Here is a 17,086-nt window from a genome sequence, read left to right as displayed (position 1 = left end):
AAATCTTAGCTGCTGATGATAAAAACCTGCTTCCCACCCCCAGCCCTGTCCTTCCCAGAAGCCAAAAAACTCCCACTCAGCACACGAAGTCCAACTAAAAGAAAAAAAAGACGCCTGGGAGAGAATGTTGTCTGCCATGGGGGGGCTGGTAATTCTGGTGGGGAAATAGCAAAGGCAACAAATGGGGGCAGAGGCCCAGCCGAGCCAGCCCGGTCTTGTGCTGCCTGCTAGTCGCAAGGTTTGTTGCTGCATGTCCTTTTCTCAGGAAGCCCTACGCAGCTGAGCGCACACAGTCCACAAAAGCTCATGAGCCCAGGTTCCATTCTCTGGCTCCGCGCATAACACTGGAGCCGTAGCATCAGCCGGTGACTGTAGCACTGCTCCGGCCGAGCTCTGCAGGCCACAGAGCTTTGCTTCAAGAGCAGGGGAAGACGCCAGTCTTTAGTTATTTAGAAAATGTATGTGCTGCCCCTCCAGAGAGCTGCTCAGGGCGGCTCATAGTTAAGCCATACCAGATCTTTAAAACAATGCAGGGCATAAAAACAACGCAAAAACCAACTCGCAGCAATCTACAAAAGGTGTCCTCACAACAGGTCCTCTGGCTATACACATGCCATAAAAACAGCTTGAAAAGATGCACCCCATCAGTTAGCTGGATTGATGTAGTGCTGTGGAGTGTCTTGAGGTTTACTGTCTAAGGTAGAAATTTAACCTGACGGCCGCCTGTCCTCTGGTGCTCTGTTCTGGCCACAAGGGGTTAACAGCTGAAGGGCTACAGATGCTGGGAAAATTCTGGGTGGTTGTATTCCTATAACTACAGACAAGAGACTCCGCAGCACAGAGAAGGGAGGGTAGTTGTAAATTGCAGCTCAGAGAAATGTCCTTGTTTTTTGGAATATGAATAAGAAACAAGCTGTGCGTGACAATTAAAATGCTGATTGTCAGTCCCTCTCCATCTGCAGCCGATTCAATTAAAGAAGCAACTTCGGGGGGGGGGGCGGAATACATCTGGGGAATGAACGAATGGCTTAATTGGGAAAATGAAATAGGGTTTCAGGTACAGGAGAAGAAGGGATTGGAAGAGTTCTGAAGCAGGATCAGACCAGAGCAGATTTAATGCATCTTGGCCCAAATGCAACCTGTTTGCCCTCCAAAGTGGCATACCCCGACTTGCAAACATATGGTGGACTAGCAACTGGAATAGCAAGGGGCATGCACATTAAAAAGTCAGCTCATTTGTCATTTAAATAATAACATAATAACAACAACAACAACAATAACAACAACAACAACATTCGGTTTATATACCGCTGTTCAGGACAACTTAATGCCCACTCTGAGCGGTTTAAAGTATGTCATTATTATCCCAACAACAAAACACCCTGTGAGGTGGGTGGGGCTGAGAGAGCTCTGGAAGAGCTGTGACTAGCCCAAGGTCACCCAGCTGGCTTCAAGCGGAGAAGTGGGGAATCAAACCCAGCTCTCCAGATTAGAGTCCTGCTGCTCTTAACCACTACACCAAACTGGCTCACTGAAGAAGAGGCATGTATATTCATAAGGCTGATTTATATAAACAGAAAGGTGGTGGTAGACAGAGAAATGTTGCCCAGAGAGGTCAGTTCGAAACAAGATCCAATCCAAAGAGTAATCAGTTCACTCAGAATAGATATGAGACACTCCCAGATATTATTGGATAGTCAACACATACGCAGGATGAAGTGAAATAAGCAGATGCAACATTAAGTTGGAAGGCTGTAGCAGAAGTCGCTAACCTGTCGGGGGTGGAACATGCATGGTTTTAGCACCTGTAAGGAGTGAAGAATCCCAAGTCCCTGTTCACCTCTTGCAAGTACATTGTTTTGAATTTGTGAATGAATTTTAATTCAGCAGTTTTGCATTGAATCCTCCCTTTGAAATTCCTGTGTAAGAGAAATGTACCTTTTAGATCAGCAACATGTTCGCCCGTTGGTTTCTAACAACCACGAACACAGTTTGATGTTCATCGGAAACTGTCAGACATCAGCATGAATGGCTGCCGTCTTCTGGGTTTGCGGCAGTTTGTGCAGGCGTATTGTCACTTGGTCTGATAATAATAATAATAGCAAGCAAGCCGTTATTGGCATATATAAAAATATAAGATTTTAAATACAGAAATGAGTCCATACAGAATGAGATTAAAATCACAGATAGGAACAGGGCAGCAGTACAGCAAAATCAGTATAGAATATTACTTGTCGGGGCGGATAGCCATGGCACTGTAGAGAAACTTTGCTACTGTTTCAGTTATTTCCCCATCTGGGTTGTCAAGCAGAAACTGAACCTTAAAATCATCAGAAAACTCTGAAAGTTGGGCTAATATAGGATGTAGAAGATCCCGGGGTGCCGCCAGATAAAAAGAGCACTGGAGAAGAACATGGGAAACAGTTTCAACACAGCCCATCAAACAAGGACAACACCTGCTAGAATAAGGAATCCCATGAAATCTGCCAGATAAAATGGCTGAAGGAAGAACATTAAATCTTGGCTGCCGTCTTCTGGATTTGCGGCAGTTTGCACATGCGCATTGTCACTTGGTCTGATGAGAGTTATAGTTTGCCACCCTGGCACCATTTAATTACCTGCCCCAACCTCGCCCCTGGGGGAGAACTGATTTCACCTATTATGCAGGTGCGGAGGCTGCTGCAAGACCGAAGGAAAACTCCACCACCACCATTTCTGTGCCACTTGAAAGCTCCTTGGCACGGCGCTTGAGGCAGGCAAAGGAGAAGCGAGCCGGTTGGAAGCTCAGCTTTACAGTGATCGTGACTGTCAAAAATGCTGTTTTATTGATTGAGTTTGTTTTATCCCGCCTTCCTCCAATTCAAAGCAGCATACAAAAGGAGAGAAATAAAATTTACAAAAACGGATACACACCCCATAAGACCCCTCCCCTGCCTCCCCCCCAGCAAGGACTGGGCTATAAGTCATCTTGTAGCTTTTGCCATCTTCTGGGCATGGAGCAGGGGGTCACTGGGAGTGTGTGGGTGTGGGTGTGTGTGTAGGGTGGGTGGGGTGTGTGTGGCAGGGGACGTAGTTGTGAATTTCCTGCCGTGTGCAGGGAGTTGGACTAGATGACCCTGGAGGTACCTATGATTCTAAGTCTATCCCGAGCTGGTGATGGTTCTTCCACCATGGTACACACTGGGCTAAAAGCTACAGACCAAGAGCCAAGGGCTTGCCCCTCTGTGCAGGGTCAGATTTTAAGTTGCCTTGAAGGAAGGGAAGGGTTGATGCTCCACCCAGGTCATCTTCAGCTGGCTTCAGTTTCCCCGCCGGACAAATGCACTGCAAAGTTTTCAGCATACCTAGGAAAATTCCCAGTGGGCTTCCACTGTCAGCCAAGAGGGAGCCTGTCTGAGCTTGCTGCGTTGCAGGTTCCCCCTCCCTGCTTCCACCCCAATTGCACCATTAATGCATTGACATATATAGGTTTCTTACACGTGTTGGTATATATCCCCACGCATGGCTATTGGTGGAAAACGTTTTATTTGCACCCTGTTGAGTCAATGGAGAAGATAGTGCTTTGTTTGCACACTGTGTTCCCAGCTTGAAGCAAGTTAAATTCTGGTTCATCGTGGTAGAGAGGGAGAAGTATCTTTAATGTGTATGCAAAGATGCTTGCTACTTGCCTCTGGTCGAAGCATTTGACCCTTTTTGCGAGGACACCTCGCTTTAGAGCTTTCCCCAGATACCCAAACCATTTTAATCATTAAATAAATTCTGATCTTGGAATATCTGAGAGCTTTGATTCGGTAGGAGCTGCGCAGAGATTTGAAAGGATTAGGGGGGGGGGGGCGGAAACAATTATGGATGATGTGTACAGAGTATCTGATCTGTCCTCTGATGGTGTATAGGTTGTACTGTTAATAACACCACCAGATGGGAGCATGTTTGTTGTTAGCCGAACCAAACGGTTAAGCTTTCTGGCTTCCTAAAATCGAGCAGTTGGGTGTTCCCCATCCCACCTTTCCTCTGACATCACCTGCTTGGTGCTCAGACCTTCAACCTTTCTAACTTTTAACTATCTGGTGAGCCTCCCTACCAGTCTCCTATTGGGAGGGGGCTGTGTTATCATTTCACCCCCCCCCATATGAATCTGTCCAACACGAATGTTGCCCCCTCTTTCCCTTCCCTTCTTCCCTGTTTACGATAAACAGGTGGATGTTAAGGTTGAGGACCTGCCATCTCAGGGATTGCAGACTGTATATTTTATGGATATGATAATTGTTTGATTTTACTGTGATTTTAAATCATATTTATTTTTGATGTAACCTGCCCTGGGCCTGTTCACGGGGAAGGAGGGCTTAAAATGGAATGAAATTTAAAAACAGAATAAAATTTTAAAAAACAATTGAAATAAAAAATAATCATAAAATATTAATACAAAGATAGATCAAGATGGGTAAGTCGTCTGTGTAGCAGTAGAAAAGAGTCCAGTAGCACCTTTAAGACTAACAAAATTTGTGGTGGGGTCTGAGCTTTCGTGACTCACAGCTCACTTCTTCAGATATAGCTAGAATGCGAGTCCATCTCACATTACTCCACTCTCCGAGATAGAAGGACAGATGGACTCACATCCTAGCTGTATCTGAAGAAGTGAGCGGTGACTCACAAAAGCTCCTACCCTATCACAAATGTTGTTACAGCGCAATCCTAATCACAGTTACTCCATTCTCAGTCCATTGAAATCAATGGGCTTAGACTGGAGGAACTGTTTAGGATTGCACGATTAGTCTTCTAGGTGCTTCTGTACTCTTGCTCTTTTCTATTGCAACTACAAAGTCAGAGAATGATCATCTGCCTTGGAGTCAGATGGCAGATAACTTGACTAGGAAGTTGCATGCCCAGAGAGTGCAGGCGATTCTTTTTTTGTGTCTTTGCAATAGCCCATGTTTGACAAAGAGACTCAGAGCCAAGCTACAACAGACGAATTACACGAAGAGGGGCACATGAAGGGAGTCGTAATGTTAGCCGGGAAGCTGAGTTTTAAAAGAGATCAGAAGGCTTTGTCAATTTCCCCTCCCTACAGAGCCAGGGAGATCCCTTCTCAGAGGGTTTGTTAATTTCCTCTTTGCCTCCTAGAAGGGGAAGTGAAACTGACACAGCCTTCTGGAGGCAAAGAGGAAATTAACAAACCCTCTGAGCAGCGATCTCCCTGGCTCTGTAGAGAAGGGAAATTGACAAAGCCTTCCGATCTCTTTTAAAACTCAGCTTCCCGGCTAACATTGTGACTCCCTTCATGTGCCCCTCTTGGTGTTATTCGTCTCTTGTAGCTTAGCTCTCAGGGGTGGTGTCATGTATCCCAAAGTGGGGCAGCTGCCAAGGCCTAGAGCTTCTGACAGTGCCCTCTGCCACTGCCCCACTGCCCACACAGCTGCCCAGAGTCACTGGGGGAGAGGCCTGTGGGTGATGCGCATGACTTGGATCCTGGGAAGCGGGAGGACTCCCAAGGGGAAGGACCTGTGGGTGTATAGGTAGATAGGAAGGGGTGCAGACTGGGGGTGGTAGGAAGGAGGGGTCCCCTGCACTATCTTGCCAGAACCCCCCAAACCTGGAATCAGCCGTGAACAGACTGAGGGCAACTTGGCGAGGGAATATCCAAAGCTGGAAGTCTTGTCCTATTCCAGCCTCGTGCCTTGGGCAGACACCAGCCCCCCACATCGACGCATGCACGCACTTTCTCACATGCACACATACACTCGGCCGACCTTCTGACCCTTGCCTGGACTCTTCCCTGCTCGTCTGCCTTTGGGCTCCTGTCTTGAAAGGACAGCAGTGGATTCGCAGACATTTTGGGCAACAGCAGACTAGGAGGCGGGGGCACCCCTCTGTCTGGCTGGCTCTCCACCGCCTTCTGATATCCTCATTAGCTCTCCTTTCCCCACATCTTTCCATCTGCTTTGCTTTCTATAAGCCGCCCCCCACCCACCAGCTGGTTGTCACTTATCACTGTTGCCGCAAAGGCCGCATTGCTGAACACCCAGCAGAAGGAGCCGCGCCTCCTTTCCAAACTTCCCCAGGCCCCAGTTGGTTTCTTTCCTCTCCGAGGAGGACTGCAAAGCCAGAGGGGAGAGGGGCTCTGTCCAGCCATCCACAAAATCGTCACAGTCCGGACAAAGGAGTGCAATCTAAACAAGTTATCATAGTCCGAGTGAGAGGCATGTCGGAAATGTCTGAGTATTCCAGTTCAGCAAGAATCACCTTGGCCGTTTTCACATTGCTTACCGGCCACGGGACATCGTGCCAAGCTCCTGGAATGACAGCATCTTCCTGGCACGATTTTGCCTGAGAACACAAGTTCTCGTGCAAAATCGTGCCCGGAAGACGCTGTCGTTCCAGGACCTTGGCGCGATGTTCCGTGGCCGGTAAGCAGTGTGAAAACGGCCCTTACCTTGTCCCCAACCAAATGGAACCACTGTGAGTCGCCTGGCCATTCAAGTCCATTCTGAGGCCACTCTGTCCAGGCTGCTGGGGGTGGGGGTCATTCCAGGGGACAGATCTGCAGAAGAGGAACAGGAGAGGCCTACCCTGCAGGGCTGTCTTGTGAGTGAGGCCACAGGGAAGAACTCTGCATCTTGAAATCAGCATCAAAGGTAGCGCATGAGGAGGTCAGTGGCTCAAGCCTTCCCTGGGTGCATGACACCACAGTGCAAGGTAAGCACTTTCCACCCTGCGATTCTGAGCTCCCGTCTGGGAGAGGCCCTTCCTGTCAATCCGGGTAGCATTGTGGATTCCTTTTCACTTTGCAAGGCGCTGCTTGTCTCTGCCAAGTGATGTCAAATGCAATTTTGCTCTCCAGTTCCCATAGCAACTTTTTATGACATACAAGCATCAAGGCAGGTATCCAGACAACTTCCTTTATGGAGACTGACAAAGAGATCCTGCTTGCAAGTGGAGAGCGTTTTATTTTTACGGAGGACATTTTCAGGCCTACAGAGAAAGGAAGGAGGCTTGGGGAAGGGCTGTCGTGCAGCTGGAGAGCGTCTGCTTGGCATGTAGGAGATCCCAGGTTTAATTCGTGGCAGCAGCTCCAGTGAAGCCCTCCACCGGAGACCCCGGAACAAAGCTGCCAGAGTAGACCAGACTGACCAAGGGTCTGGCTCAGCATGGCAGCTGCCATGCCCATGATCAAGGCTAGGCATCGCGATAGCAACCATTCACGAGTGCAGTCCAGCTCTGGCTATTGCTGGGTGCAGAAAGAGATTTAACTGGCCAGGAAGGTTGCAGGAGGGCCACTGTCCTGGCAAGCCGAGCTGAGCTCCAGCGGCACTACCAGCTGTGCAGGCAGTGCCGTGGGAGCCGCTCAGCTCAGAGAGACTCAGATGACGTGAACCTTGTTTGGCTCCAGACTGTGAGTCTCTCTACATGAGACATCTGACTCGTGAAGAACACCTGTCGGGAGATGCAATGGTAGCTGGGAAGGGTAGTTTAAAAAGACAGAGCCAGCAGCAGGGCAAAGGCTTTTCTATACACTGGAGCTGTGTGAAGGGTCTGTGAAAGGCCAGAAGGGAAACTTCAGTCCATTATAACTTCTCTGGGTCCAAGCCCGGCTCTGGAAGGCAGCTCCAGCCCATTTCCATTCCTCGCTGCCCTCTGGTTGTGATCCCACACAGTTTTAGACTGGAGAGGTGAAATTGACAGAGCCTTCAGGGAGGGGAAGATGAAATTAACAAACTCTCTGCTCTTTGCCTGCTCTGCTCTGGACACTTGACAAACATGCGACAAGGCGCCTTGTGTAGAGAGACACAGAATTCCCTGAAGGCACACAGCATTCTCCTCGACCCACGGAGTGGCCCTGTCTGCCATTTTAGTGGCCTGCTTTGAGAGGGGCACCCTGAGGTGCTCACTGGGCTCTCATTGGGCGTCTGGTGAGTACGAAGGCAAAGGTTTTGCACAGAGAGATTGCTTGGCTAAGCACTACACACAGATCTTAACACAGAGGAAAAAACCAGTTGAGGTCTATTTCAAAAGCTTTCTTTCTCTTTGTCGGTCTCCTGTGGACATGCAGGGGGCAGATGCAGTCCAGCACCAGCAGCTGCAAGGAAAGGAAGCTGCCAGGGGTGGCCCTGAAAGAGGGGTGAAGCGTGTCCAGCCCAGTTCCACGGATCGGGCCAGGCTGTCCCATAAGGGATCCAGCTCTTATCCCTCACTGGTGGAAGGGTGGCTCAGAGGGAGCTGTGGCTCAAGAAGGGAGGCTTGTTCAGAAACCGAGTCCAAAGAGGAAGCTTGGAAACTTTGGACTGAAAAGGAGCTTGAGGCCTGGAGGATGTGGCCAAGAGCCAGCTACATCCAGCTTAAATCTCTCTCTCTCTCTCTCTCTCTCTCTCTCTCTCTCTCTCTCTCTCTCTCTCTCTCTCTCACACACACACACACACACACACACACACACACACACACACACAAACACACACACACAAACTCGCTCACTCACTCACTCACTCACTCACTTGACTTGATTTCTGGCTGCTTCTGGCTCCCCCCAGTGCTGTGTCATAGCCTGGCCACTGGTCTTATGACCCCGTCAGATTCACCAAGTGGCTGTTGAGGAGGAGGGAACTTGCCCAGAGGCAGAAGCATCCCCCCCCCCCCCGCCGCCATTGTGCTGTGATGGGCATGACCTTTCCTATGTGTGTGTGTGGGGGGGAGCTTCTCCCGTGGGGCTTCTTCTGGACTCCCTTCCTGGACTGTAACAATGGGTGAGTGTTTGCGTGACAGCTGACGGGGAAATGGAGCTCTGTCCGTGCACGCCTCTGCTGCTGGGGTGGCTTTCTATAAATAGAGGAAAGAAAGAGAAAAACATATTTTACTTTAAAATGTGGGTTTCTCTCCCCCCTCCCCAATTCTGGAAAAATAAAGTTACTTTCAAGCCTCGTGGCTGAGTCTGTGGATTAATTTCACTGTGAGCCGCACAAACTAACAGCAGCTAGTGGCAGAGATGGGGATGGGGGACAAACACACATGAACTAGACATGCATGCACACCCCTGACTCAGACCCTCAGTCCATCTAAGTCAGTATTGTCTACTCAGACTGGCTCCAGGGTCTCAGCTGGAGATCTTTCACATCACCTGCTGCCTGGTCTTTTTAGCTGGAGATGTTGGGGCTTGAACCTGGGGCCTTCTACATGCTAAGCAGATGCTCTGCCCCTGAGCCACAGCCCCTCCTTTTGCTTTTACTGAAGGTATCACTGGCTTTTATCACATCGTCTTTGCCTCGTAATTCCACTTTCTGTATAGTTTAGAGTACCCTTGCCTTAGTTTGTTCTCATTTTTATGTAATTCTGTAATCCTATTGCACCATTCATTCATTCATTCATTCATTCATTCATTCATTCATTCATTCATTCATTCATTCATTCATTCATTCATTCATTGTTCACCTCTCTCACTGAGACTCAAGGCGGATTACGTAGTGTGAGATTACTACAATCAGTATCAAGGACATTTCCATAAACAATGCCACAGGGTGAATAAATGCAAGTTTACAAAGACATAACATAAGCAAAAAAGCAATACAAAGTTGAAATGGTGAAACAGAGCTTAAGCAATTCTAGGACTGACGTTGGACAATATAGAACTATCCAGTAGGATCATACTTGAAGCACAGGTAGCATGTAGGAGCACATACTTAAAGCAACAGATAGGTCGTAAGGCAACATAGTGGTGAAGTCTCTGGTGCCGAAGTCAAAAAGAGTCCAGTAGCACCTTTAAGACTAACCAACTTTACTGTAGCATAAGCTTTCGAGAATCACAATTCTCTTCATCAGATGCGCATCTGACGATGCATCTGATGAAGAGAATTGTGATTCTCAAAAGCTTCTGCTACAGTAAAGTTGGTTAGTCGTTAGTGCCTAGTTGGTGCCTAAGTTGTTAGTGAAGCATCTGAGACCCCCTTCTTACAATACAGCCTTTCTGTTGGAGTAAAAAGTCCTTTTGAATCATTCATTTTTGCATCGTTTTTCGTTGTCTTGTGCTGTTTGATTGCACAAGATTGATTTTGTATTCTGTAATCCACCTTGAGTCTCAGTGACAAAGGTAGGCCATAAACAAAGAAAATAACCCCCCTCCCCGCGGCATTTCCAGTTAAAAGGAAGCAACGTGAAAGATGGTCATCTAAGACCTTGGAGAGTTGCTGCCAGTCAGACGAGACAATACTAACATTGATTGATCAAGCATATGACTCAGTATAAGGCATGTAAACAGTTTACAAGGATGTAAACTGTTTTGGATCCCCGTTGGGGAGAAAGGCGGGGTATAAATGAAATAATAATAAAAAATCAATATATAATCAATGTTCCATAGTTTGACCTTCCAGTATCCCGGGAAGAGCATGCCTGGCAAAGAGGCTGGTGGAGGAACAGGACAGGAGGTGCACCGGTGGCTTTCAAAGAGACAGGCGGGATCATTGGGGCTGGTTCAACATGGTGAAGATTCTCTGTTTTGCATGCATTACTGCTGCAAATGCAGAGATGTTTGCATTGGCAACAGAGAATCCACACGGGAAATTGGATCTATTTTTTTACTTTATTTAATACCCCGTGTTTCTCCCTGATGGGGACCCAAAGCAGCTCACATTATTCTCCTCTTCTCTGCCTTAGCCTCACAACAACCCTGTGAGATAGGTTAGGCTAAATGTGTATGACTGGCATAAGGAAGTCCGCTAAGCTTCCCATGACAGAGTGGCAATTCGAACCCAGGTCTCCCAGATCCTAGGCTGTCCAGACTCTAACCACTATGCCATGATGGCTGTCACTATGTACTTTCCTCTGTCAGCAGCCATGTTCTAGCAGAGACTTTAAAAGTAGTGATTGCAATACTACTATAGCTTCAGCCCTTTATCCCAGCCTTTGGAAAAGTCCATTTCAAGCAAAATAAGGAATAAAAATGAGACAATGGAGCTGGCATTGGAGAAGGAAGAAGGGAAGCCCACAGGTGTTCTTCCAGGGCTAACAAGCCATGCAATGAACAGCGGCCAGCTCACAGGGAAGGAGCGCCCTTTCTCTCCTTCCATCTTGGTGGCATGTGCCACGGATGCAGGCACGCTGTCACAGAGTTTGTTCTCAGTGAAGAATGCAATGGCATTCCTCACAGCTGTGGCAAGGAAGTCAGCTCAACATATCACTCGGTGAGCCACAGTTTCCATCGCTGCTGCCACGGGCCTCATTCTCTGGCTGGCAGGATTCAAAGGGATCGGTGGAAGGATGTCTGGGCAGCGGGTATTCCTGCTGCTCTGACAAAGATCTTTCTGATCTTGTAGAAGGGCCAGGCAACAGCTGAAGTGCTGAGTGCGAGTCCCTGGCCGCATGAGATAGCTGAGGAAAAACAGAGAAGGCCCTTCCAAAGACCTGTCTTATGGAGCCACATTAAATACTCAACTGCAAACTGGTCTGTTACTTGCCTGCATCTCTATTATAGTGTTTCTAGGCTGGAACTTGGGAGGAATGGCTGAACTTCCCAGTGGCTATCTGCACTATTTATTTATATAGTCTGCCTTTTTCTCCGGGGCTCGAGGCAGATTACAGAATGTCAAACAAATAGGAACAGCATAAGATACAATACACATTGCAATAAGATTGGATTACAGCGTTAGAAAACAAAGCGGTAAAAATAGTGTAAGACAAGAGTCATAAGAAATGCCAAAATAGGGTTACAGTGCAAGAAGAATGCGTAAAAGAGTGCCACCAAATTGTCCCTTTGTCAAAGGGTCCTCCTGAACAATTTCGTTTTATTACCGCCCACGGATGGGAGGAAGGACAGAGCAAACTAGGGCACAATTGATCTTGCCCATTGGCAGGGTAGCCCCTTCAGAAGGCTGTGCTCAGAAGGCATATCAGGAGAGAGATTCCTTTAGACGTTTATCTGCCTGTTTCTTTGTAGAAGCACAATCGATTTTTTAAAAAGTTTCAGTACTTCACTAGAGGTGAGGGCAGGAGCATTGATGACATTGGCGCTGACCATTCGGTGCTGCACACAGCTGATTTCTGCCTTCAGAAGCAAAGACCCCAGCGTATTCCCTGCACCCCTGAAGGGAAACAACCCTGTGGCATATTCGTCAGCAGAATCTCTCCGCCCAAAGTGAGATTGCGAGACTAGCAGTCCTCTCAACTGGAATTTGGGTGGAGATGGTTGGCTATATCCAAAGAATCAGAAAGGGCGGTGGCAGCCAGGCACAATTTTACTTACTTACTTCACTTACACCCCTGCCTTTCTCCCCAGTGGAGACCCAAAACAGCTTATATCATTCTCCTCTTTTCTATTTTTATCCTCTCTACAACTCGAATGGGAGGGCTGTATTTTAGGGAGGGGGGTCTCAGATGCTTCGCTAATGAGTTAGGGACCATAGGCTTCACCACTATGTTGCCTGACGCATTATCTGTTGCTTTAAATATGTACTCCTATGTACCACCTGTGCTTTAAGTTCTCTGATGTCAATCCTAGAAGTGATTATGTTCTGTCTCAGTATTTTCTTCTATTTTGTACTGGATTCTTTGCTAACGCTCTGTCTTTTTAAACTTGTATCTATTTACCCTATGGCAGGAGTGGGCAATTGTTTTGGCTCGGGGGCCACTTTGTGGGAGCGGAGGTTAGCGGAGGGCCGCACCTTTTAAAATGATTGCATTCATTAGTTAACTTTCGGTGCCAGGCGCCCGGTAGGTGACTGTCTTGGCGGGCCGCATGTGGCTCTGTAGCGGGCCGCATGTGGCCCGCGGGCCGCAATTTGCCCACCCCTGCCCTATGACATTGTTTATGGAAATGTACTTGATACTGATTATACTAAGCTCGTACTGTGTAATCTGCCTTGACTCTCAGCGAGAAAGCCAGATTATAAATGACATACATACATACATACATACATAAACTCTCTGAGATAGGATAGGCTTAAGTTGTGTGAGACTGGCCCAAGGTCACCCACAGCCAGCTTCCACGGCAGAGCAGGAATCTGAACCCGGTTCTTTCAGATACTAGTCCAACATACTAACCAGTACACACCACACCGGCATTTGCATCAGTTTCCCAGTTGTCCGTACCTCCTTTGCAGTTCTTGGGGCCACTCGTCTTTGAAGCCCTTGGCCTAGAACCTAGGGGTTGCCCTCGGGAACAGTCTGTGTTCCCTTGCAGAATATAGTTCTCAGGGTCTACAGCTGTATAATTTGGGGGTGCCTCTAGGGACTACAGCGAAGAAATGGGGGACCAGCTTCAGCCTTGCACAGTTTGAGAAGCTTTTCCCCGAAGCCTTCTCTCAGCCTCCTCTTTGCTCCCTGCCAGGCATTTCTCACTTGAATGGCTCATTTGGGGGGCAAGAAGTCAGGACGGCAGATGCAGCCAAGGAAAGCGCTGTTGGAAGTGGGTGGCTGAAATAGTCTCCACTGAGGTCAGCCGAACTCTGTTCCGGTGTCCTGAAGCAGAGTGCAGAATGAAGTCGGCAGAGATTCTCTCTTTCTGTTCCCCAAGAGATGCTTCCCATTATTTTTGGCTTTCTCTGGAGAAAGAAACGACCACATTCTGTTCTGTTTAATAAAGACCCTCCATCATTTCCCGTCGTTTACATTTTCCGCATGCTGCTAGAGAGTCTTAGACGCCATTGTGAAATAAACACTTCACAGGAGTCTAGAAACCCAAGAGGGTTGGTGCCCTGACGTTAGCGAATGGTGCATGGGTGCATACTTTGTGGGGAAGTGGGGACCCAGGCTTGCTTTGCATGGATATTGCAAGGGAACTCAACCATTGGCTGTGGGGTGAGGGCTAGATTTTGACCTTGGAGGCATAGGTTCAGGTCTTGGGCCAGCTCAAAAGCAGGACATCCTCATGGGTGCAAATGGAAATGAAGACAGTCCCATGTAGTGGTTAGAGTGTCAGACTAGGATCTGGGAGAGCCAAGTTCAAATCCCTGCTCTGCCACGGAAGCTGGCTGGGTGACCTTGGGACCTTGGACACATTCTCAGCCTAACCTACTTCACAGGGCTGTTCTGAGGATAAAATAGAGGGGGCGAGAGTGAGCTCCTTGGAGGAGGAGCAAGATCAAAATGTACTAAACCAGGGGTCCCCAAACCCTGGAGCCACGGACTGGTCCCGGTCCGTGGCCTGTTAGCAACCGGGCTGCACCAGCGGCATAATGTGGTCTACTCTACAGCAGCGCCGGTGAAGGGGCGGGAAGGCGAGCAGCGAGGCAGCACGCTTCCCCGCTTGCCTCTCCGCTTCCCCGCCTGCTGCGCCGCAACATTATATAATGTATAATAATAATAATAATAATAATAATAATAATAATAATAATAATAATAATGTGATAATAGAAATAGTGCACAATTGTGTCATCCCGAAACCACCACCACCACCCTGGTCCGTGGAAAAATTGTCCTCCACAAAACCGGTCCTTGATGCCGAAAAAGTTGGGGAACGCTGTACTAAATAATAAACATTTGCGGAGATAAAGGTTGTGATTCATTACACACAAGAAAACTGCCATAAGAAATCGCTTTCTCTGGATTTGATGCTGACACAGAAACAAGATCAGTGGAAAGAAGCAAAAGCTTATAGAGCAGTTGTAATGCGAGAATAAAAATCGAAAATAAATAAAAATAAATAAATAAAAAATAAATTGAGAGTTACTGGCCTGCCTGGACTCATTCTGGGAGGCCCGAGTGCCCCCTGCTGGTGAGTCTCTACACTTGCAAGTCACTTTTCACAATTTAAATGTAGCTGGATGTGTTTTATATATCCCTGTTTAACATGGGTACCTTTGGGATTTGATATTTCAGGAAAGCATAGAGGGGGTGGCTCTCTTTCTAAATAAATGTAGCACTTTCTTCTGTCGTCAGATGCCCCAACCAGGCCAAATCAGAAAATGTCTATTTACATTGAAGGCGTATTCCACAGCAAAAACAGGATCTCTTCATTGTGGTGCTGGGAGGATTTAGAACATAAGAGAAGCCTGACATGGTGGGTCCCTTCAACCCATCTGGGAAGCTCACCAACAGGGCAGGGAGACAGGCCTCCTCCACTCTTTGATCCCTCGTCACTGGTAATCAAGGGCATAATAAAGTGGCAGAATCAGATGAGGTTAAAATGGACCGTGGATAGCAAGACTCCAGGGTAGTTTATTCTTGGACCGCTCACACGGAGGCCTGCAATGTCCAGAGGTTTGTTTAGCTGAGCGGTAGGGGTGAGATCCTATTCTAGAGAGCCAGTTATGTAGCAAGAAAATCTCAGGATAGAGGCGAGAAGATAATACTTGTGGGGGGGGGAGTGTGCATCTCTCTACCATCACCGTGTTGGAAGCAACTTGTTAGCATATAACCAGGGCCTTTTTTCAGCTGGAACGCGGTGGAACGGAGTTCCGGCACCTCTTGAAAATGGTCACATGGCCAGTGGCCCCGCCCCCTGATCTCCAGACAGAGGGGAGTTTAGATTGCCATTTTCACCAAGGGCGATTTAAACTTAAAAACTCCCCCCTTATTCCAGCTGACCCAAAGTGACGTCATTGTGCGGTCCTGAGTTCCACCACCTCTTTTCCCAGAAAAAAGCCCTGCATATAACACACACACACACAGGATCTGGGTTGCTGACGTTGCAGACTGTTGCTCTGTATCAGATTAAACGGACTTTCAGCTTCTTCCAGCAAAGCAACTCTGAATGTTTAATAATTGCAGAGAATTCTAACATGCCTCTCCCATAAGCCAGTTTCTTCCCATTTAAATCCCTTATTGGGGGGGGGGGGTGTCCAGAAGGGTTCACACTGCCTCCTGGTGGACATCAGGAAAATAGCAAGTTGTTTTATAAGATTTCTCTCAAGACCTTATCATGATCTAAACCAGGGGTGGGCAATTGTTTTGGCTCGGGGGCCACTTTGTGGGAGCGGACGTTAGCGGAGGGCCGCACCTTTTAAAATGATTGCATTCATTAGTTAACTTTGCATTTCAGAAAAGGTATAAATTGTATCATAAAAATCAATAAATATAAATTAAATAAAATAGTGGTAGTTTTATTCAATTTATTTATTGTGCTAATTTCATATCATCTATAGCTGCATTTTTCTGACTGTCTTGGCGGGCCACAAAAAACTCTGTAGTGGGCCGCATGTGGCCCGCGGGCCGCAATTTGCCCACCCCTGAAAACAGATTTTTTTTAAAAAAGGAATCCACTAACTATTGTCAGTAAAATGTTTCTAAACTATAGACTTATGCAGTTTCATAGCAAACAATTGGCATCGCACTTTAATTGTATGGTTTTTAACTTCATTTTTTTCTTGTTTTTTTTTTTTTACATTATTTTTTTTAACAGACTGGTCGGATTGAACCAAACTATCCCAAAGTCTGTGGCCATCAAGGCAATGTGCTGGATATCAAGTGGAACCCTTTTGTTGAAAACATCATTGCATCCTGCTCGGAAGATACCTCGGTAAGTAGAAAGCCGTCAAAGCAACTACTGAGAAATTGTCTCTGCTCATCCTGAGACATTATAGGCATCAGGAAACAGATATTTGGCTAACTCTTTCTTGGAGACCCCTTGAGCATCCATTGAGGCTGGCTGGCTGGGATAAGATGCAAAAAAAGAGACTTGGTAAGATACTAGTTGCTGGATGATGGTGGGGCCTGCAGCTTCCCTCACCAAGAGAAAGGTGGCTTAAGTTGCTGGACAATTAATTGCAGAAAGGGCAAAAAATTGCATTTATTCCCCTCAAAGAATGAGAAGGGCAAACAGAGGTATTTCAGACAGTGGCCAGCCTTTTATTATAGGTATGAAATCAAGACATGTTATGGAGATGATTGCATTTTCATTGTAGATTGAATTAAACTTATTAGGTACTGTATATTTTCCGAAGTAACATTATATTTATTAAGATATTTTATTCATCTCATTCAGTTTGCAGCAGTCCTGCTTTGTGGAATTGAGACAAACGGTGACCGGAAAAAGGGCTTGTTGGTGGTAGCCCCATCTGTGGAATGTCTTCCCCCTTGATGCTCACCTAGCACCTACTCTGTTAGCGTTTAGGCTAAAGGAAAACATTTTAATTCACTAAGGGAAAACATGTTGATCCACCCTGGTGCTTTT

At 47.2% G+C, this 17,086-nt stretch overlaps 1 protein-coding gene across 1 annotated transcript in view; it reads left to right on the top strand.

Moving 5' to 3' along the window:
- The window catches only part of CORO2B (coronin 2B), an 85,522-nt gene that overhangs the window by 40,225 nt on the left and 28,211 nt on the right, over nt 1-17,086 (top strand). The window contains exon 3 of the mRNA XM_055002880.1: nt 16,316-16,432. Coding sequence (XP_054858855.1) covers nt 16,316-16,432 — 117 coding nt within the window. The remainder of the gene's footprint in view (nt 1-16,315; nt 16,433-17,086) is intronic.

This window comes from Eublepharis macularius, chromosome 18 (assembly GCF_028583425.1).
Source record: "Eublepharis macularius isolate TG4126 chromosome 18, MPM_Emac_v1.0, whole genome shotgun sequence".
NCBI lineage: Eukaryota > Metazoa > Chordata > Lepidosauria > Squamata > Eublepharidae > Eublepharis > Eublepharis macularius.
Note: the sequence above shows the minus strand (reverse complement) of the source record. Positions and strands in the feature narration are given on the sequence as shown.